The sequence below is a fragment of the Tachypleus tridentatus genome, chromosome 6 (assembly GCF_004210375.1).
Source record: "Tachypleus tridentatus isolate NWPU-2018 chromosome 6, ASM421037v1, whole genome shotgun sequence".
NCBI classification, from domain to species: domain Eukaryota; kingdom Metazoa; phylum Arthropoda; class Merostomata; order Xiphosura; family Limulidae; genus Tachypleus; species Tachypleus tridentatus.
The window spans coordinates 133789392-133812560 of record NC_134830.1 but is presented as its reverse complement, the minus strand read 5'-3'; the positions used below and the strand labels follow the sequence as shown (position 1 = coordinate 133812560).

At 31.7% G+C, this 23169-nt stretch overlaps 1 protein-coding gene across 1 annotated transcript in view; it reads right to left on the bottom strand.

The window, feature by feature from the left end:
• Positions 1-13226: 13226 nt before the first annotated feature.
• The window catches only part of LOC143253717 (protein unc-93 homolog A-like), a 32200-nt gene continuing 22257 nt past the window's right edge, over positions 13227-23169 (bottom strand). Inside the window, exons 3-4 of the mRNA XM_076508004.1 lie at positions 20077-20344; positions 13227-14438 (exon numbers count right to left, since the gene is read on the bottom strand). Of these exons, the coding sequence (XP_076364119.1) occupies positions 14209-14438; positions 20077-20344 (498 nt within the window). The 3' untranslated portion in view covers positions 13227-14208. The remainder of the gene's footprint in view (positions 14439-20076; positions 20345-23169) is intronic.

The window sequence follows — 23169 nt, the reverse complement described above, 5'->3', positions numbered from 1 at the left end:
TCTTTACAATTTCAAAAATAAAAACATTCCGTTAAAATAATTAAAATAACAAGGTGCAATTATATGGATTTCTAGCATGATATCTATGTAAATTAACTTTACTCTTAAGATATTAATTTCCATACCAATTTCCCTAGTGATATATTGCGGACTTAACAACGCTATAAACGCTATCAGGTGAGTAGATTACACATTACACATAACATATAGTGTAGCTTTGTCTTTAATTTCAAACTAACCCTAACATACACTTTTCCATAAGTAAAACATTTAAACATCAGCTGTTTTTCCAGCATTACAATGAAAACAATCATTCGTCTTAAATAACCACTGCTTTATATATCCAAGAATTAAGTTTTCTTGTTTAAGATATTCGTTTGTATACATTAAATATTGTTTTCTATTTTATGGTGCAATACGTTTTACATACTTTACATTAGAAATTTTTAAATAATAATTTATAAAATTGGAAGTTCTTATTTAGCCCAAATTATTCACAGTTTTTGAAAATACTTTTCCTTTTTATCTGCTACCACTTGATCAATTTTCTCTTTGGAATTAAGTTAACATTAGTTGATATATCTGGACAATGGTTTATAGATAGTGGTAAAGTATTTTCATTATTATATTTACATTTTAATGATTTTTTTTCTGTTGATCTTTTCATAATATAAAAAAATCCATCAATAATGGATTCTGGATAATGAAAGTTTATAAAAATTCTTTAATTATTTGAATCTGAAAATTTTCACCTTCAGATTAAATATTGTTTGTTTGTATCTTTTGAATCTAGCGCGTAACGCTACACGAGGGCTTTCTGCGCTAGCCGTCCCTAATTTAGTTGTGTAAAACTAAAAGGAAGACAGCTAGTCATGACCACTCACCGTCAACTCTCGGGCTAGTCTTTTACCAACAAATAGCGGGATTGACTGCACATTATAACGCACTCACGGCTGAAAGAGCGAGCATGTTTCGTGTGATGGGGATATCAGCCCATGACCCTCAGATTACGAGTCAAGCGCCCTAATTATCTGGCCGTACCAGGCCTCAGATTATATTTTAATGTATATACATTATGTGCCAGTATAGCAGGGATAGTTACCCTGTTTTACCAATTTAGAATGTTTGCTAAAATATCTAAGTACTGATGTGAATTGGTTAAATATGACTGATATCAGTCAAACTTTGATTTCTTTTAATCACTACAAGAACATCAAAGAACGGTATGCTATTTTCACTATACTAGTATGTAAATACGATTGTTTTACGTAATTCGTTTAAAACCCCGTAAAAAATTACAATATCAAATCTATTGGCCCAAAGCATAAAACAGCCATTCAAAAATCTCTTCTACATTATCTTTAAAATAATTGCATAGGTAATCTTCTAAAAGAAGAAAGTAATTATAATACAAATTAATCTAGATATTTCAAACTAATGTCCTTATTTTTAAACACCTTATTAGTACAAAGAATGTAATTATCAAAATAATATTTATTTGCATTAAATGCAAAATAATGTGAAATATTCAAATATGCTCCCTGTCACACCAAATATGCTCGCCCTTTCAGGTGTGGGGGCGTTATAATGTGCCGGTCAATACCACTATTCGTTGGTAAAAGTTGGCGGTGGGTGGTGATGAGTAGCTGCCTTGCGTCTAGTCTTACACTGCTAAATTAGGAACGGCTAGCGCAGATGGCCCTCGAGTAGGTTTTGTACGAAATTCAAACCAATCATCTCTTCTTAATTTTGAATAGGTTTAAATACCTTTCTTTCTCTCTTAGAAACATTATAATTTATTGTTTATAGGAAGCACGACATGGTTCTTATTTAATCACAAATTAAATCTAAATTGGAACTGATTCCCTTCCGCTTATAACGAATATCTTTAATTTGAATACATTTAGGAATATCATTCAGTGTGGAAGTAATTCCACGATTTAAAAGTGTAATTTGACATTAATGTAAACCCCTGTCAACCGCAAACTTACTAGTTTGTATAACTTCCAAAAGCTATGCTTATTTTGTTTACAGTGCCTATTCTAGATTCTTGTGTTCTAATTTAATTTCTGCTTATGAATGTTAAATAAAATATTTCTATTATCAATTTCTATCCGAAAAGTGGGAACGATGTATTCGATACGTTTTATTTTCTCCTTTTTCATGAAGAACAATTTTCAAACTTTCTGTGGGGAGTTCGAAACTAACGATTCCATGTTAATTTCCATTATCCTTGTGTTTAGATTGTATTGTTTTCGCTCTTTCCAGATGTTATGTTTCTTATTCTTGCTGTTTTAAATAACAAGTTTATTTTTCAGCTAATTTTTCTGGTTCCATCTATTCTTCTTGGCACAGTTTCTTTCAATCTTTAGTCACACTAAAGCGTTATTCGCTTTGAGAAAACTACGTAAAGTGTTTAATAACCTTAAAATCAATTTCTACCTAATTCAGTTGTTGTTAACATTAACTTATAGTACATCAGTTGTTACTTTCACTGTTTCTAACTACAAATGTTTTATAATAATATTTTTTCTTCTACCAGTAGAAATTCACTAAGTAAAATATAATATGTAAGAGGGCTCGATGGTGATTCTAAGTGATTATTATTATTTATTATTTATTATTATTATTTATTATTTATTATTATTATTTATTATTATTATTATTTATTATTATTATTATTTATTATTATTATTATTATTATTGTTATTTATTATTTATTATTATTATTATTTATTATTTATTATTTATTATTATTATTTATTATTTATTATTATTATTATTTATTATTATTATTATTTATTATTTATTATTATTATTATTTATTATTTATTATTATTATTTATTATTTATTTCCAAGATTTATTCTCCTTTCTCATGTATATTATTTTCATAATTATCTACTTTAAGAAATTTATTACAGGAGAGCAAAACACGAATAAATTTTTTCCAGAGACACATTTCTCTCTGAAATGACTTTCTGTTGGACTTATGTATCTATTTCCAGTTTTTGTAACAGTTTTTAAAATTAATTTCAAACATTGACGATAAGTAAGTTAAAAAAGATTTTCTAATAAGTATTAAAATTTCCTAAATACTCTTAACTAAGAGACATTGAAAATATTTTCTTAATTTCTGCAGCCATACGTAATGAGAGGAAAATAATCTTGTTGTAACGGATAATATGAACTCCAGCTCACGATTTCACTTCTACATGAATATATTTAATAAAACTTTACTAGACTAGTTTGATGTCAATAGAGACTAATATTCAGTACAAAAACTAAAAAAAAACAGAAAATATATAAACTTGTTTGGATTCCTAGTTTAAATAAATATAAATTGTGGAATATATAAGTTTTATTTTTCAAATCAAATTTTAATTTGACTTTTCTAAACCCAAGGTAAAAAATAAAATATCTCATTACTATTGATATAAAGTCTAAACGTAATTAAAACGAAATTTTAAGTTAAAATCAATAGTGGAATATTTTAAGTATTAACAATAAAATTGTTACAGTACAATACAGAAAATGAAATTATTACGCATATTATATAAGTGACTTATTTTTCAAAAATTATTTTTTCTTGTTATTAATATTTCAAAAAGAAAGACTTTGAAAAAAGGGTTCACGTAATCTGCAAAGATAATTAAAATTACAGAAAAACAAAGTATTAGCTATCACCGCTTGAACCAATTTATTTCTGCTGTAGCTGTGTAATATATTTATTTTATATTGTTTTTATCTCGTAACTTTAGTAAAATTATAGACCTGTCGTAGGTTGATTCAACTTAGTTTGTTGTGATTATATAAGATTTATAGATCTGTTATTACCTGAATCAATTTGTTATTTTTTTATCTAGGAACTATAGTGTTTGAATAAACTTATTTTTAATTGTTTCTATGTTTAGATATGTCATTGTTCGAATCAACCTATGCGAGATAAGTCAGTTAACAAAATTCCATTGGGCTGTTTCTTTTCTAAACAACGTTCCTCATATGGTACTTAAACCCATGGTCAGAACTGTGCGTTATTCAAACTACTCAGTTCCTATAGAGTTATCCTATTGCCATGGTGATACTTATAACATAAGCATGATACGTTTTATCATGAAATCATTATGCTATTTTTACTGGAGCCTTGCTACTGTTTATTACACTATATGACGGTATTCGTTATTCTGTCCTATAACCATAATATTAGTTATCATGTAACTATGTATTGCTCTTACTATCGGCTTTTAGAGCACGTGAAAACGTATGATATGTGTTTAAAAGGCTCAAATTTATAAAATCTTTACCTAAGTTGTTTTATATAATAAATTGTATCTGCTCTCCCTCATAAGATAAATGTTTAGTTATAAGCAGGCCATCTTATTATGTATTAGCATTGTAAACTTCAGTCAACTTATTTGTGGGCTTGAATTGTGTTAAATTAATGTTGTCGTTTTGCTGACCTGCTAATTTTTATACAGTTTTAATAAATTTGCTATTTCTTCTGTTTCAACCAGGGAGAAACAATATTTTCGTCTTATCTAAAATTTACGATTATGAAATTTGATTCAGTTGACGTCAACCTGGATTGAATAATATTTGCGTCTTATATAAAACCATCATTGTCCACACCTACCAATTTCATCAATAAATATATACGTATATATATATAAAACAAACAAACTATTGAGTGTGTCGTATCTTGCTGAGTGAAGTAAACAGAGTTACGTCATAAAGTTGCCTCTTTAAGTGCAATGTTAAAGGTCGGAGTTTATGTAATATGAAAGATTGTCTTTTTTAACGTTTCTCATAAGAACAAATATCCATCCCTTCGCAACCAGAACTCTGTCGTCAAGGTAACGGTCACATGTTTGTCTTGTTAAAAATAAATTTTGTGACGCTATGTCTACATCTAACTTTTTCCTTTCGGCCATCCTACAAAATTCAGACGAACGTATAGAAGTCAGCTATATGGAGCGTGCGTTGTTAGCTTTCTTGACATTAATAGCGAGCTTATTGTTTCATTCTGCGTTTAGATGGCAATCAGAGTTTTAGCTCTCGTATATGACATCATTAACAGTTATTTAAATAGTTCTCTCGAGGTATAGATTTCAGCCTGTTGAAGTTTTAACTCCCATATATGACATCACTAACAGTCCATTACATAGTTCTTTCCTCGTTTAACTGTCAACCAGTTGAAATTTTAACCCTTATATCGGTTATCTTACATTTGTTTTACTTTAACGCTTTGTTAGGCGTGCAACTCGTAATTTAAGGGTCACGGGTTCGCATCCCCATCGCGCCAAACATGCTCGCCCTTTCAGCCGTGGAGGCGTTATAATGTGACAGTCAATTCCACTATTCGTTGGTAAAAGAGTAGTACAAGAGTTGGCGGTGGGCGGTGATGACTAGTGCCTTCCTTCTAGTCTTACACTGCTAAATTAGAAACGGCTAGCACAGATAACCCTCCTGTAGCTTTATACGAAATTCAAAAACAAACATTCTTTGTAGTGATTCCACCAGATTTTCTTCTATAGCAGACAGTTAAGAACAGAAAACACGTTTGTTTTTATTTTTGACAATATCAGCACATTTTTCGTACTTAGTAATTAGGTAAGTATTATATACCATTCAACCTTTCCCTTACCTATTTGAACAGATTCTCGAGTTAATTAACTATTTCAGTAGAGTACACACTTCGATCTTTCTCTCTCACCTATCCCAACAGAGGTCAGAATTTACCAACCAGTTAAGAAGAATGCGCACCTCAGTTTTTCTTCCCAGTAGATTCTCTAACTTAGTAAATTGGAATATATACTTATTGCTTTTCTTTCAGGAATAACCTAATTAGTAGACTGAAATACCTATCTGTTTTCTGAGGCATAGAATCAGTTAGAATTCCATTACTCGAAGCGTCATTCTTTGTCAATGTTTTATGTAATTGAAACTGATCTGGACACAACATATTGAAGTACTGATTCTGGGCTCTGGAGGCTAAAGGCCCATATTTGGAGAAACTGAGAACCAGCAGTTAACTTGGTTATTTACCTAGCCTGACAGGGAGTGAAGTAGATATAGAAACGTGACCTAAGGGTTGGAAACCCTGATCGGACATAAGATGTGATGTGCTAGATTTTTTAGTTAATAGTTATGGATTGAATGACACGTAAACAAAGCTGACATAAACTCGGTTCATTTTAAACTCACACAGAATTTTAATATAAAATTTTTAACTGTGGCTTAGTGGCTCATAGAACAGCTCTGAGTTGTTGTTTTTTGTTTCAAGTGCAAACTTTTATCTTATAGCTTCGTCATCTCTTAACCGATTTGAAATCTAATTACAGTTTCGGACTCAAGAGGCTAAACCCTTTCGATTGTTTTATTTGACCACGTCCATGGTCTCATATAATAATACTTTAAACCTGCCTGAAAATGTTAGGTTCTATAGCCGCTGAAGATTTCTTCTTGTTTAAATGAACAAAGATTTGTTTAATAAACAAAACAGTACAGCATAAGATAGTTATTTTAACGAGATCTTTTGTGTACAAATACAATACACTATTGTACAATATTATACTATTGTACTATTATACAATACCGTATAATTACAGTATTCAGACACTCCTAATAAGACAACCACATAATAATCCCAAAATATTAACTTCATTAATTATTTATAATGTAACCAAATTGTAGATACTAAATATTTTCCATTTTTATGAGAAATAATATTTTCCATTTCTATGAGAAATAATATTTTCCATTTCTATGAGAAATAATATTTTCCACAATCTTCTGTGAAGCTGTAGCTTTGGATAAAGCGCTTACTAACATTTGTAATAACAGGCGATGTACTTAGTTCGTTTTCTTGGTATAGTCAGTTTCCAAACTAAAATAATAAAATCCATCTTTACACGGAAACGTTAGTTTGCGGGGTCATCAGTTTAGTAATCCGTGTTTTGATTGCCATGTTGAAACACTCAAAGGAAGTAAGAAAAACCAACTAACGTCTCACACTACGAATAAGAAACCTAAAACAATGTTGTTGGATAGCTTAGACTCTTAAGCAAAAAACAAACATTTCTACGAGTATTTATTTTATATCACAATAACTATAATCGTAAAGTGTTTAACATTCTGATTAATATTTTATAAAATGCTTCGTAAATTATCAAGAAAATACGTCTGGGTCTTTAATATCTTTTTATTTGTTATTCACTAGACCAGGGGTGGGCAACTTATTTTTCATAGAGGCCATAATTGTGGCAAATGAAAACAACTTTGGCCACACTATTCAGAAAAAAAATTGAAATGTGTTAGTTTAATTAAAATAATTGCATATCAACTAGCCTTCAGTGTGAAAATTGATGGGGCTTTTCATCAACAAGTTTCGTGAAATTTGGCTTGATATCTATGCTCGTTGAGCATCTTAGCTCTGCCTCTAAATTTATGTCAGTAATCCGAGATCTGTATCTAGTCTTGAGAAAATCTAGCTTAGAAAATGTTGACTCACACACCCATGTGGATCGAAACATGGAAAATAATTTTAAAATTGTTATCTTTAAATTTAGAAGACTCATTTATCAGAATAGTGAACCACAGCTCTCTGATAGAACATTTTTGTTTACTTTTCATGTTCTACGCGTTGCAGGGTAAACATCTCGTCTTCAAATCCACACTTTTCCAAAGACAAAAAAGATGTAATTTCCTCACTGAAATTTTCTAAACCAAATTAAAATAGATCATACAAAAATTCAAATATCAATTTCAATTTTTTAAATTCGAAGAAACGTGATTCAAATTTTCGAGATAGATAAAACAAAGATCCAGTTTACACAGAGATCATCTTTAGCATCAGAGAAATCATAGTCCTTATTATTTTCTAGAAAACTATTCAACGTTGCAAAATGTGTCAAATCATTCTTTTGTAATTGTTGTGTAAGAAGGTTTACCTTCAATTGAAATTCATTAATAGATTGTAATTGCTCGGTCATTATTTTATCTCTTCCCTGAAGCTTCATATTCAAATTATTCAAATTAGCCATCATATCCCACAGAAAGTGGAAATCACTCTGCCATGACAAAGTTTAAATTTCACGACAATTTTCAATCTTACCTTTTTCAACAAGATACTCTTTTATTTGAGGTAATGAAGAAGTAAATCGTTCCAAGACTTTCCTCTACTTAACCATCTTACATTTGCAAAATCAGTAAGATCATCAAAAGTACAGTCACTGCTTTTCTTCAAAGACTTAACAATCTGTCGACGGATGAGAGAGCTTCTACTTCTAATATAATTCACAATTTTTACAACAATGTCCATCAAATTTTTCAGTTCATCACTTTTAGACATCTGAGAAGATACATTTTCTTGATGCCAAATTCAATAAAAAGATGGCAGTGTGAATTTTACATTATTTTCAATTAAATGCTGCTTCAAAAGAAAAACAAATCCTCATTTCGCCCCAGTCATCGCGGGATCACCGTCTGTTGTGACAGAAACCAGTTTTTCAAAATCCAGATTGAATTTTTTTGACATTTCAAGAATTGTTTTCAAAAATGTTTTTTTACATGTTCGATCTCGTAATCCACAAAGGCCAAACGTTTTTTCCCTCACATGAAGATCTGAAGTTACATATCGAACCCAAAATATCAACTGTACAGTGTCACTAACATCTGTTGACTCATCTAGTGCTAAAGAAAAATACAACCAGTCTTTTAGATGTTCAAGCAACTTATTTTCTATGTCTTTTGCTAACTCTAGCATTCAGCGGACAATTGTTCTTCTACTTAATTACAAATGATTTATCCACCATTACACTAGACGATTCATCTCATCCAAAATGATCTTCTCTATCCCTCTGTGTTGAGGGATTGAGTCGAATACTTTTTCATGTTCAAAAGAGAAACTTAGGCCTCTATATCATAGTATAGTTTCATTTAATTCTAAACATACGTTGTTCAACAATTAAACAAACACCTCACTAAGGCAATTCCTTACATCAAAATGTGTGATATGTTCTGACAATATAACTCATTAAAACCAAGTGGTTAGTTTTGTGAAACTGGAGCTTTTTTTATAATTGTTAAGCAAAATGTGTCTTATCAGAAAGACGAGAAAGATAAAAAAATGGTTTGGTTGTATTTCTAGACACTAATTTTCTTCCTGATATTGTAATCTATCGTCGTGCTAACGGTCAGTAATTGTAAAATGTTGGTTGTCCTGAGTTGATTTCTGTATAAACTTTAACTCTTATATTCATCTCAACTTCTTCAACAGATGCACCACCAAAATTGGAGACGAGTTGAAAATCAACAATTTCTATTCGTTATTGTAGTGGTACCTACTTGAGTTAAACGGTCAGATTAAAGAAACATGTGGTTCACATATAGTCATTCTTAATTACTGAGAGAAGGTAGATTATATACAGCACCCACTGCCATAAGAGTTTCTGTCTGAGCAATGGGATTAGCTGCTGTTCTTATAAATCATTCACAGTTCGCAATACCAGCCTTAGAACTTTCGATCCGCAGCCCCACACTCGTTCGAGAGATTTTACAACTGGATCTTATAAACAGACTGTATAATTCAGTTAGAGATAGTAAAGTACGTTATCGTAGGGGAATCAAGTCCAATAGGTTCTGTGTTTCATAATTTAACTTTTAATATAAATAGAACCAAACGATGACACAGTTTTTTAACTTGAAATTTTTTTCCTGGTGACACTTCATTTCAGAATTAAATGAAAAAAAACAAAGTCACAACATAGAGAACACATTCTGTTTAGCGTTTCACATTTTAGTCCCTTTTCACAATACGACCATGTCGAGATAACAGATCACAAAGTATAGTTCTACTATCAATCAAGGTACCCCGCTGGTACAGCCGTAAGTCTACGGATTTACAACGCTAAAATCAGGGAATCGACTCAGCAGATACATTGTAGCCCGATGTGGCTTTGCTATTTGAAAACACACACATACAATCATTCACTATTAAAACGTAAACAGATGCGTCGTTGATTTCGTCAAATAAAACTAATAATACTTCATAGATCAAATTTTAATTGCCTCGTTGTTAATGACTTACCCAGGCTAGGAACTAAACATAGGTTTATCGTGAACATAGGTAAAAAGCACTGATTAGTTCTTAACAAGAAAAAAAAAGTCACCTCTTTTAGATTTCATCCGGTTTATCTGTTGAAATGTTCCAGTTAGATTCGTTCAGTTTGAAAAAACTTCAAGTATAATTACCATACTGTTTAATTATGACCGTTTTTTGTGCAAAAACGTTTTACGTTTAATGTAACATTTCCTTGACGAACTGTTGTTAAGTTCATCTATTTTCAGAACGTGGAATGGGCTGTAGCATATCGTTAAGTCATCTCGCTTTACATACATTTATGAAGTTATTTTACTGACAGCTCATGATATTAGAATGCCGACATTTTTAATGAAACCGGAATAAAAAGGACAGTTAACTAAAGACTTCCAGTGTAATATTCTTTGTAAAATACAAATCTTCTTCCCACTTTAAACCATTAACTTTCCTCGTTCGAAACAACTTTCATAATTGTTTTAACCTATTTTATTTCTTCTTGATTATAAATTACGGAGCGAACATATTTTCTCTTCACTATTGTCATCAACATCGGAACAAAAAATGCACCAGTTCTTCTGGTGTTTCTTTTGTTTCCGTCGACATAACAAACATTGGATTCATTCGTTTCATTCAACTCCTGAACAACCGCTACAAAGTAGAATTATTTTCGTTCTTCTTGTGATGTCTTCAACATTTTGTGTTTTATTTTTTGCAAAACGTGAAATATTTTATTGCATCTCTTTTCTTCTAGCAGTCAACATGATAATGAGACATTATTAGTAGTAAACATGATAATCAGACACGAGTTTAGCAATGAACATGATAATCAGACATGATTGTAGTAATGAACATGATAATCAGACATGATTGCAGCAGTGAACATGATAATCAGACATAATTGTAACAGTGAACATGATAATCAGACATGATTGTAGCAGTGAACAGGATAATCAGACGTGGTTGTAGCAGTGAACATGATAATCAGACATGATTGCAATAATGAACATGATAATCAGACGTCATTGTAGCAGTAAACATGATAATCAGACATGACTGTAGCAGTAAACATGAAAATCAGACATGATTGTAGCAGTGAACATGATAATCAGACATGATTGTAACTGATTACCTGATTTATTTTCATTGCATGAAGGTATATAACCATGACAAAACTAACCAGAGATTCAGTTCCTTATAACACCCACTATATATATATCATCATATCAGTTGTATCTCTTTCTTTTTATACCATCATAATAACGACTGTGACCACAAAGTGGTTCCAGGTATGTCTATCTCTTCGAACACATTTCTTTAATTATTGATTTGTTGTGCATAACGATGAATACGTTATTATGATTACCACACGTCTTTTAACTTTTTCACTAACTATAATTAACAACGAATACAACATTGCGGTTACTATAGTATCTTTGTCTTTTTATTAATTATTGATAACAACGAACACATTATTGTGGTTACTACGGTTTTTTATTTACTGTTGATAACAAAGAGTACATTATTGTGGTTACTATGGGTTTTTTATCAATTGTTGATAACAACGAATGCATTATTGTGGGTACTGTGGGTACTACGGGTTTTTTTATTAACTGTTGATAACAAAGAGTACATTATTGTGGTTACTATGGTTTTTTTTATAAACTGTTGACAACAATCAATACATTATTGATTATTATTACGGATATTATGGTTATTTATTATTATGAATATAGTGGTTATTACGGATGTTTTATTAATTGTTGGTAACAATGAATACATTATTGTGGTTACTATGGGTTATTTTTATTACCTGTTGATAACAACGAATACATTATTATGGTTATTACAGGTGTTTTATTAATTGTTGATAACAATGAATACATTATTGTGGTTACTATGGGTTATTTTTATTAATTGTTGATAACAACGAATACATTATTATGGTTATTACGGGTGTTTCATTAATTGTTGATAACAATGAATACATTATTATGGTTATTACGGGTGTTTCATTAATTGTTGATAACAACGAATACATTATTATGGTTATTACGGGTGTTTCATTAATTGTTGATAACAACGAATACGTTATTATAGTTATTACGGGTGTTTTGTTAATTGTTGATAACAACGAATACATTATTGTGGTTACTATGGGTTTTTTTATTAACTGTTGATAACAACGAATACGTTATTGTGGTTACTATAGGTTAGTTTTATTAACTGTTGATAACAACGAATACATTATTATGGTTATTACGGGTGTTTTATTAATTGTTGATATCAACGAATACGTTATTATGGTAATTACGGGTGTTTTATTAATTGTTGATATCAACGAATACACTATTGTGGTTACTACAGGTTTTTATTAATTGTTGATAACAACAAATACATTATTGTGGTTACTACAGGTTTTTATTAATTGTTGATAACAACAAATACATTATTGTGGTTACTACAGGTTTTTATTAATTGTTGATAACAACAAATACATTATTGTGGTTACTACAGGTTTTTATTAATTGTTGATAACAACAAATACATTATTGTGGTTACTACAGGTTTTATTAATTGTTGATAACAACAAATACATTATTGTGGTTACTACAGGTTTTATTAATTGTTGATAACAACAAATACATTATTGTGGTTACTACAGGTTTTATTAATTGTTGATAACAACAAATACATTATTGTGGTTACTACAGGTTTTATTAATTGTTGATAACAACAAATACATTATTGTGGTTACTACAGGTTTTTATTAATTGTTGATAACAACAAATACATTATTGTGGTTACTACAGGTTTTTATTAATTGTTGATAACAACAAATACACTATTGTGGTTACTACAGGTTTTTATTAATTGTTGATAACAACAAATACATTATTGTGGTTACTACAGGTTTTTATTAATTGTTGATAACAACAAATACATTATTGTGGTTACTACAGGTTTTTATTAATTGTTGATAACAACAAATACATTATTGTGGTTACTACAGGTTTTTATTAATTGTACTTACTACATTGTAACTAATTTTTAACTTATTTTTAATAAATCATTACTCTTACTGCAGCTTATTATCTATTTTTATTAAGTGCTCTTACAACGAATACATCTTTACGATTACTACAGAGTTTTATTCATTTTAACAACTGTTCTTAACAACAAATATACCATTGTACGTAATACAGTGTGCTACTCTTTTTATTGATATACATTTCCACGAATACCTACTTCTCCGAATGCTCTCTCTTGACCATAAGCTGTGAAGATAATTAGACAAAGATCAAATGAGTAAGCACTTGTCGTAAGAATTAAAACACCTCGTGTAACGCTAATATAAACATATAATTACAAATTACGCTGTATAATGTTACAAATGAGTAACAAATTAGAAAGTTATTGTTATCACTTAGAATTTATTAATTAAATACTGTAAGGTCCTGGACATCTCGTACTTGAATAGAAGTACAATTGCAGTGACAAATACAAAATTAAAATAAATATCTCAACTACAAACATTTATTGTTGTTCAGTTATTCTCAGTATTGTAAAATATACATTCTAACTGACATTGATAAGTTTTCTCTACAATACATCTTACACGTTTTTGACAATATGTCATACAAAACTAGAAAACACTAAACAACCAACCTCGTTCTGTACAACCAAGTCAGGATAAATCCTACTGGTGGTACCTTCCATAGTTTAACGAAATCAAGGTTTCTAGATTTGTCATTGTTTTGATTTACTAAATAGTTTTTATTTAAGTATTCCATCCTTAGAAGGGATAATGATACCACTTTTGGTTAACTATATAGGTGTCTATTTATCCAATTCAATGTATTTTACCGTCCTCAGTAGGGCTATACAAGTACAAATATAAAATTATATATGTTAAAAAGTAGTTATAAGTAAGCTTTAATACTGAGTAAACTTACACAACTTTTATTTTGGTATAACAGATACATATCAATATCCTATATATATATACACCTATTTCAGTGACAAATTATAACTGATGAAACACTTGTTCTCAAACATATAACCACGTCGAACACTGCAGCAGCCATCCATCAAGATCTGCAGCTTATTACGTCACAACATGGCAGAACGTTCTTGGAATTTTCTCTGCTGGTGCAAGCGAAACTCCAGACAACTATAGGGAGCAGCAGAGACTAGCAACGTTCCAGCGAGAATGTATATTTGAATTCCAGGGCAGAAATAAAGACTTCCACAAAAGGCAAGAGTTAAGCCTAATGCCTGAGCGAGGGAGTAAAGGGAAAATGGAGAATGCCAGTCTTCACGATACGTTGTGGCAACGAAACCTGATAAACACAGAAATATAAATGTAAATTATTTTTATGCAATTTTGAAACAAAGCTTTATGGTATGCCTAATAACTTTAAAAAAAAGAAAGAAGTATTTATCAGAAAGTGTATTTGATCTTGCACTTTATATAAGTTAATCTATATACACTTTTCCTATAAAAACGATAGCCTCTTCCATGGTTACATTTTGGTGTCATTTATTTGCTCAAGAGACGTGGATTCATATTCGTCTTTTATTTCAACATTTTTCAGCCAAGTCTGAAATTTATAAAATGAGATACATCAGGAATAAATTCCCGATAGCTAAGTGATAAGACTGAAGAATAATAATGATAAAAATTGTGTTTCAATTGTCTGTGCTGGATGCACAGCACAGATGGCCTGTTGTGTAGTTTGATATTTAGCAACAAACAAAACAAAAACATACAGAGTACATCTAGTGCACATTAAACGTTTTATAATAGTTGCCTGTTTGCGAATAAAACCAGTGATGAAACAAACGCATGCAACCAGAAATACAGATTTAACTGCTCATTGTTTCTCCAATTATAGGCTTAGCTAGGAAACAGACATAAACGTTTAGTCTAAACATGTACTTACATAAGCTACATCGATGAGAATTTAGTTTTTACAGAAACAAGTGTTCCACAAATGGAGCTCGTGTTTTACTTTTTTAAATGTTCATAATTGAAAATGTACTGATAGTGCGCTTATCTTTTGGTTAACAGATGTTTTTCTTAGCTTAGTTGAAAGAGATTCTAGCAATCTGAGTTGTAATAAAGGATGATGTAGAACACAATGAGTACAACGTTCCATTGGTTTGACCAGCAGATGATAATACAGCTGGTGTTGTAAATTCAAGCGTTAACTTCTTTTATTAGACTGCACAGTCTTATAATGGTTGATTGAAATGGAAAGAAAAGCAGAATACAAGCTTTGTTAGCTAAAAGGAAAACCAACAGCACAACACTGTCAATAAAACACACGCTGTCACTCTGTTTACCTAATGTGTGTAGGTGCAATCCAACATTAACATTACCCGATTAATCCCACTAACAGAAGTAAATAGATTAGTAATATAGTTTCAGACTGTTTCATATGAAATGTCGGATGTTTAAAGAAAAATGTGAAACAAGTACATCTTTCTGTTGTTTTATGTATTTTACTCTTTCGCTACCAAATTCGACTGTAGTCGATCCTACGATTTTGAGTTATTTGCGACTGTAGTTGAATTTTTATAGTGTCTTCTTTGTTCAATAGAGAGCAGCACTTTTACGGGCAAATGCAAAACTCCCACTTAATATTCACGAGCCTTAGATGTTTATCTTGGACTATTTACATATTCATGGACCTGATCACGTGATTAGTAATGTTTCCGGGACGCGAAAAAAGGGAAGAATTTTGTAAGTAAAGTTTCCAAGATGGCTTCGTGCAGGCGTTCATTATTCATTGCAGCTCAAGTTTTGGAAATAATTCAGCAAGATTCAGACTCGGGTAGAGACTATTTTGAGTATGAAAGCTCAGAAGAAGACTTGGAAGACAGTGGTGAAGAAAGTAGAACAAACACACAAAGCAAATTTGGAAGCAACCAAGGGAATAGGGATAGTTAAAACCACGAGAGGGCGCGGTTCCATTACCAAGGAAAGGCCAGCGAAATCTCGGGAGAGAACAACTCAATTCAGGGAAGGGATCGAGGAAGCAGTTCACAAATTCCAGATACAGTACCCATCTCCACCTGAACCTGAACTATCAACCAGTTCAGAAGAGAATGCCCAGTGGCAGTGGGAAACTCTGGAAGAAATGGAGATGTTTGAGCAGGACTAGCTACCCAACTATGTACGTTCCAAACAAATCCTGAAATTTTCATGTTTATATGTTCATTTGCAGTGAAGTAATAAAGTTTTTATGTAATGCAACCCTATTCGGTTCTAACAGGATAAACGAATGTGACAATCAGCATTAGTTAAAAATAATAAGTCGGCACTGAAAGAGTAAATCAAAATAAACTCCTTTAGTCTCAATAACTTCTGTCAACAAGTTGTAAGTTTATGAAAGTAAAGTGAGTTTACGGGGAAAAAAATTCCAATGGTTTATATCTATCCTTTCATATCTGTTGTTCATTATACATTTCCACATTTCTTGATTAATCAGCGTCAAATTCGACACAGTGATACCGGGTGACATGAGACAGGATTTGGACCCCACATCTATTTTAATATCCATATAATTATTGAAAATTGCATGTATTTATTTTCATTAATGGTACCTTCATGTATTTTGATTGTACTTTGAATGTTATAATCTTCAAACAAACGATAGAAGCTCAGTTTTCTATCCTTTCTTATAAACGTGTTTTTATTTCATCCATTCAACAGAGTGATACTTCAGCTAGTAATATAACAATAATAACAAAAATATAGAGCTTAGGGTTTGTTTTCTCAATTCGCTGGTTACAGGTTCTGTCGCGAGGCTTTAATCAATGAAAGAACATAGTAAGAATGTAATTAGTATTTCCTGCTCTTCCTAAACCCAAACCACAAATCCTTAGTAATTAAATGTGGTCATTAGTGAAACGTCAGAGCTGTTTCCTGAAGATTAATAGGAATACTAGAACTAACCTATATGTGATAGATCAGGTAGGTTATGGGTGATACTGGTTATATCTGTGAAGTTGTTTTCCGCTGGGACAGCGGTAAGACTACGGATTGAACAAGCTAAAATCAGGGATTCGATTCCACTCGGTGGACACGGCAGATAGTCAGCCTGATGTGACTATCTTTTGCTATAAGAAAAAACACAAACTAGTTGTGCGGAGATGTTTTGACCACATCATGTTAATTGGTACTAATGTTCTTGCGTAACAAACAAACTCCTGCGTATGTTAGTAAAGAAGAGATTTCAATTCCACTGGAAGAAAGTGGCAATAACCAAACTTACGACATGGGACTATTTCTATAAGCTTATAATATGTGGTTATTTCTATAAAAGTCTCAATACTGAAAATCCCGTCGTTTCAGGACAATTTTTTTTAATCTGTACAAAATTTTTGTAGAAATCTGATCATTAAGTAAAATCTGAAACAAGTTTGATTGACATACAATAGTATTAAAATGTAACAAGTTTAAACAGCTTTGAGATATAAATAACTTCTATTTTTAATGTCTTGTCTCTATATTTTTTGGTACCTCTATCTCGACATTTTTGACATTTTGCCTAATCCTGTTGTTCCCGGATTCTTCTCGTGCTTCATATAACACCACGCGATTTAATTTTATACTTCACGTGACGGAATACAAACGTTTTATTTTAAATTGACATAAATGAATATGCTTACACGAATGATGAAACACTGTGTTATAGGAGTTCAACAAATACGATGAACAAGCCCGCCGATTATCACTGCTTCCAGTCGAATTAATTTAAAAGAGCTCACAAGACAGAAGCTGTTATACATCACTAACAACTCGTTCCTTAGTTTTTTAATAATATAGAATGTTTATTTATTTGTATAGTGGATTATCAGTTTCAAAAACAGAAACTGATAAAGACGGATACAGTGACTTGAAAATGTTCCTTTATAACGGGACGTCTCAAGAGAATTGAAATATTATATAAGATGGCGTATCAACAACAGTACCGTATCTGATGGTGATATAGATTTGTTTTCTCTCTATCTAGTGTACACGTAAACATTTTAAAGTTCGTAAAACTGTTTGTCGTAAAAGAAGAAGCAGAACAACCTACAATCTCTACATCCCAGAAAGACCGAATTGTAGGGTTACGTGCCCTATGTCATTGTAATGTAGTATTGTCACTCCAGATAATCAACCTGATAAATTATCTAGCGGCCTTCATTGATTTTGCACCGAAGCCTGTTTGTTTGTTTTTGAATTTTGCGTAAAACTACACTAGGGCTATCTGTGCTAATCGTCCCTACTTTAATAGTGTAAGACTAGAGGGTATGCACCTGGTTATTACCACCCACCGCCAATTCTTAGATTACTCTTTTATTAACAAATGGTGGGATTGACTGTAACTTTATAACGCTTCCACAGCTGAAAGGGCAAACATATTTGGTGTGACGGGGATTCGAACCCGTGATCCTCGGGTTACGAGTCGAGCTCCCTAACCACATGGCCATGCTGGGCTTTTATACTGTAGCAAACTTTATTTAAGACTCCTGCATCCAATCTCAAACATTAAGTTATAGTTTTAGTTTTTTATTGGTGAGGGACAATTAAAGTAAAACTTTAGTTTTGCATTATGAACATAATTTTCAGTGACAAATAGTTAGCACTATGTTTAGGTTTCAGTTTTCTAATACAGAACACACTAACTCCTTTCACGCAGGTCTCCGTCACATTCACTACGTTGGTATCGTAGGAGCTTGAACTTGGTTCACATCAAATCGGAAGCTGTTAATAATTAGACAGGCTTCATGACTGTAAATGTCTTTTTATTTAAAAAAACAAAACAGTGTGGCGAATCTTTGCTCAAAAATACTTTCGTGAATATCGAGAACAGAAGAGTCTCTATTTGTTGTTTGGTATCATTACGTCCCAACTTTAATGAGTTTAAGTGTTTTTATTACGCAAAACGCTACACAAAGGGCTATCTGTGCTCTGCCCACCACGGTACTGAAACCCAGTTTCTAGCAGTATAATTCCTGAGACATACCGTTGTTCCTCTTTAAAAGAGGAACGAAAAATACACAGACCAGAAATGAACCTTCTAATCTGTCGATACGATATTTTACTCTGAAAATAAAAACTGTTAATTCTCAACACAGGATTCAAACCAAACAAAGATTTCTGGGTAATTCAAAATTGGCCTGTTTTAGTTTCTCAGTATTTAACCCTCTTTACTCAAAAAATAAAGTTAATTTTCTACACATCATATTTTGTCAGGACGTACGACTTATTCAAGAATTGCTTAATAATTCTGTTGATAACAGATATGTTAAAATTTAGTAAATGAATATATTATTAATTATGAGAACAATAGTGAACTTTCTTTATGCTATATTTTATATATTAAAGCATTGATTAAATTATTCTTACATTCGAAAGGTGTAAAGCTATCAACATGGTTCGAACACTCCAAATGTGTTGATTTGGGATAAATACATGTATTTAATATGTTATCCAAATTAAAATTATCCATATCCAAGAAAGAACCTTGGAATACTTTTTTTCTGCTACTGAAAATTTAAAGCAATGGTGTTAACATTCTTAATAATCCACAAACAGGTTTGTACGTTTTTTCCCATTAAAAATTATAAATATGTCATCTTAATATTGTCCTTTAAAGGGCAGTTTTTAGCTGTTGTTTCTCATAATAACACAAAAATAAAACTAGATGCTAGTTTAAGACTAAGTTCCATAAAAAATTAAATTTTGACATAACTAAATCTAGACTTTAAGTTACCTGTAAATGTAATAATTTGTAAGAATGTAGAAAGAATTCGGAAACTAAAATTTATTATATAAAGAAATTCTTAATATATGTATTTGATTTAGCTCTATTACACGTTTTGATGCTTTATTATTAACTTTTAATTTACTCACTTTTATCAAAGTTTTATTGACTCTTTTTGAATATTTTGTAATACACAAATAATTATATTATTACGTACTCAAAGTGAGTGTTTCCCAGATGGCGTTGCACAGTCCCCAACCTGCAGCAATGACATAAAAAACTGCTATGTCGTCTCTGACAGGTTTCCACAGCCACAGGACCATAAGAAGTCCAGTCTGAAAGATGAATCCTGCCGCCATGATAATTGGTCTTTTGATGTGTTTAGCGAACTGGTAGACCGTGAAGGACCCAAGTGTGTTCATAATCCCCATACACATCATGGTATAACCCACTGCCTCAAGTCCCAGAGCACAGCTTACGTACATCTGTATAGAAAAAAAAAGGTTAACTGTTAATAATCGCATATCTGTGTGTAAACGTGTTAAATAATTTCCATGTTTGTTTGTTGTTGTTTTTAGTAGGTTTACAAGGAATTCATCTGAGCTTGTTGTGACGTAGTTTGTTACTGAAATTAGCTTGCAGACATCCTTGTTAAAAAATATACAATTTCTTCCCGCACACTGAACTACTCCACCTAACGAACAACCACAAAACTACACTATAAAGAATACAAGGACGTATTTCCAAATTGAAAACATTGATACCAAACGAAATGTGACTGTTATCACAGTAGATTTACCAACGTAATTGTCGCCTTCCTTCCGACTCAGTCGAAGCAGCATGGCTTCATCGATTGCCCTGATGAAATGAGGAATGCGTCTTTTCAGATATTTTACTTTGACGCTATTTTCAAGGCGTGTACATCGACGTGAACGTTTATTGGATATATTTATCAGTATTCGTCTGTAACGTATCTTTGACTTTATAAATTCCTTGTCAAACCGTAGCGCTGACTGTGTAACTACATAAAATAGTTTAAAGATGTACATATAGTTGATTGACCAGTAGCGCAAGTAATACTCCTGTTATCAAACCCCTGTTGCTGATATAAACACGTGTTTCTTGGGTAAAAGTGTCATACTATATGATATGTTATTTTTCATATTGGCAAACAGTTATATTTATCATTTTCTTTTTGGTGTTCTCTTTCCTCAAGAAACTACTGTAAGCAGCCCCCCACAATACAAAAACAGACCTGCTGTGGTGAACGTTCCATAAGATGAGAAAGTGAGATGTTAAATAGTACCATACCAGTTTACTTCTGACAGTTAAGGCTTATTCTACTACAGACAAAATTATATAAGTTTACAGCTGTATGTCTGCGGACTCACATAGCTGGAAATAGGGTTTCGATACCTGTGGTGAGCAGAGCACAGATAGCCCTTTCTGTAGTTTTGTGCTTCATTCCAAACAAACAAAATGATGATTACACTGGTGAAAGAAGGTATCATACAACAATAATGATGTTTACATTGGTAAAAGAAGGTATCATACAACAATAATGATGTTTACACTGGTGGAAGAAGGTATCATGCAACAATAATGATGTTTACACTGGTGGAAGAAGGTATCATACAACAATAATGATATTTACACTGGTGGAAGAAGGTATCATGCAACAATAATGATGTTTACACTAGTGGAAGAAGGTATCATACAACAATAATGATGTTTACACTGGTGAAACAAGGTATCATACAACAATAATGATGTTAACACTAGCGGAAGAAGGTATCATACAACAATAATGACGTTTACACTGGTGGAAGAAGGTATCATAGAACAATAATGATGTTTACACTGGTGGAAGAAGGTATCATACAACAATAATGATATTTACACTGGTGGAAGAAGGTATCATGCAACAATAATGATGTTTACACTAGTGGAAGAAGGTATCATACAACAATAATGATGTTTACACTGGTGAAACAAGGTATCATACAACAATAATGATGTTAACACTAGCGGAAGAAGGTATCATACAACAATAATGATGTTTACACTGGTGGAAGAAGGTATCATACAACAATAATGATGTTTACACTGGTTGAAGAAGGTATCTTCTTTTTATTCCATAGTAATATTTTTATAATTCTCATCAAAATTATACTCATAAATGAAACTGTAACAACTAACACGTATTATCTTACATTTATTATAATTAGAAACCGTCTTGCAATTTTTCGCCTCATTAGTCAATTAATTTACATCATTTTGTAAGGTTTTAGTATATTCCTCACCGCTAGCAACAATGAAAAGTTTAATTTCATCAAAAATTCAAATAATCTATTGATCGTTCTTTTATCTGTATCCTTGACGTAATTCATAAAGAGTAAAGATCGTAACGCTGAACCGTGAAGTATCCTACAGTAATTTATTTTGACTGTTTCTTTCACTTAGCCAGTTTTATATCGAATGAGAGAAACCATTCATCACACCTACAGAGATAAATTTTTCACAAGCCATTTATATTGCACTTTGTCAAATAATTTCTTAAAATTCAAATCTACCAAATCCACAACTGTACCCTCACTTCAGTTACCTCCTCAAAAATGGCAAAAGATTTGTAAAGCAAAATGTTCCACTAGTAAAACCGTGTCGACTATCCAACAAAATTCTACACTTTTAACAAATTTTTTTCAAAACTCTTTATAGTACTGGTGTAAGATTAATAAGCCTATGATTACTGGGACAAATTTTATCATTTTCTTTCAAGAGAGAAGTGCTATTAAACCACTATTCAAGACCTTAGAAGAAATAATAGCACGTGACACACATACTTAAGCTTAATATTTAACATCTTTGAAAAGCCAGTCATGGCTAAATGGTTAAGGCACTCGACTCGTAATCTGAAGTTCGCGGGTTCGAATCCCGGGGCGTTCATATAACGAGCAATGCCACTATTCATAGCTAAAGGAGCAGCTCAAGTGTGGGTGGTTGTGATAACTAAATGTCTTCCCTCTCGTCTTATACTGCTAAATTAGGGACGGCTAACGCGAACTTAAAAAACAAACTAAGAGGCACGGCGGGAAGAAATAGTAGTTAGCCAACACGAAATCAAAATCGATTTTGTAATTGGGCGAAATTTATGATTACTAAGCAGAAACTAGCTTTCTGTCTTTTGTGAATATAAGATTGTAATTTAGCTCTAAAGCTTCGGTTATTTTTTCATAACAAAAATCTATTATTAAATATTGTGGACGCTGCTTTCTTATCTTTAATTTTTATGGCCCGTCATGGCCTAGTG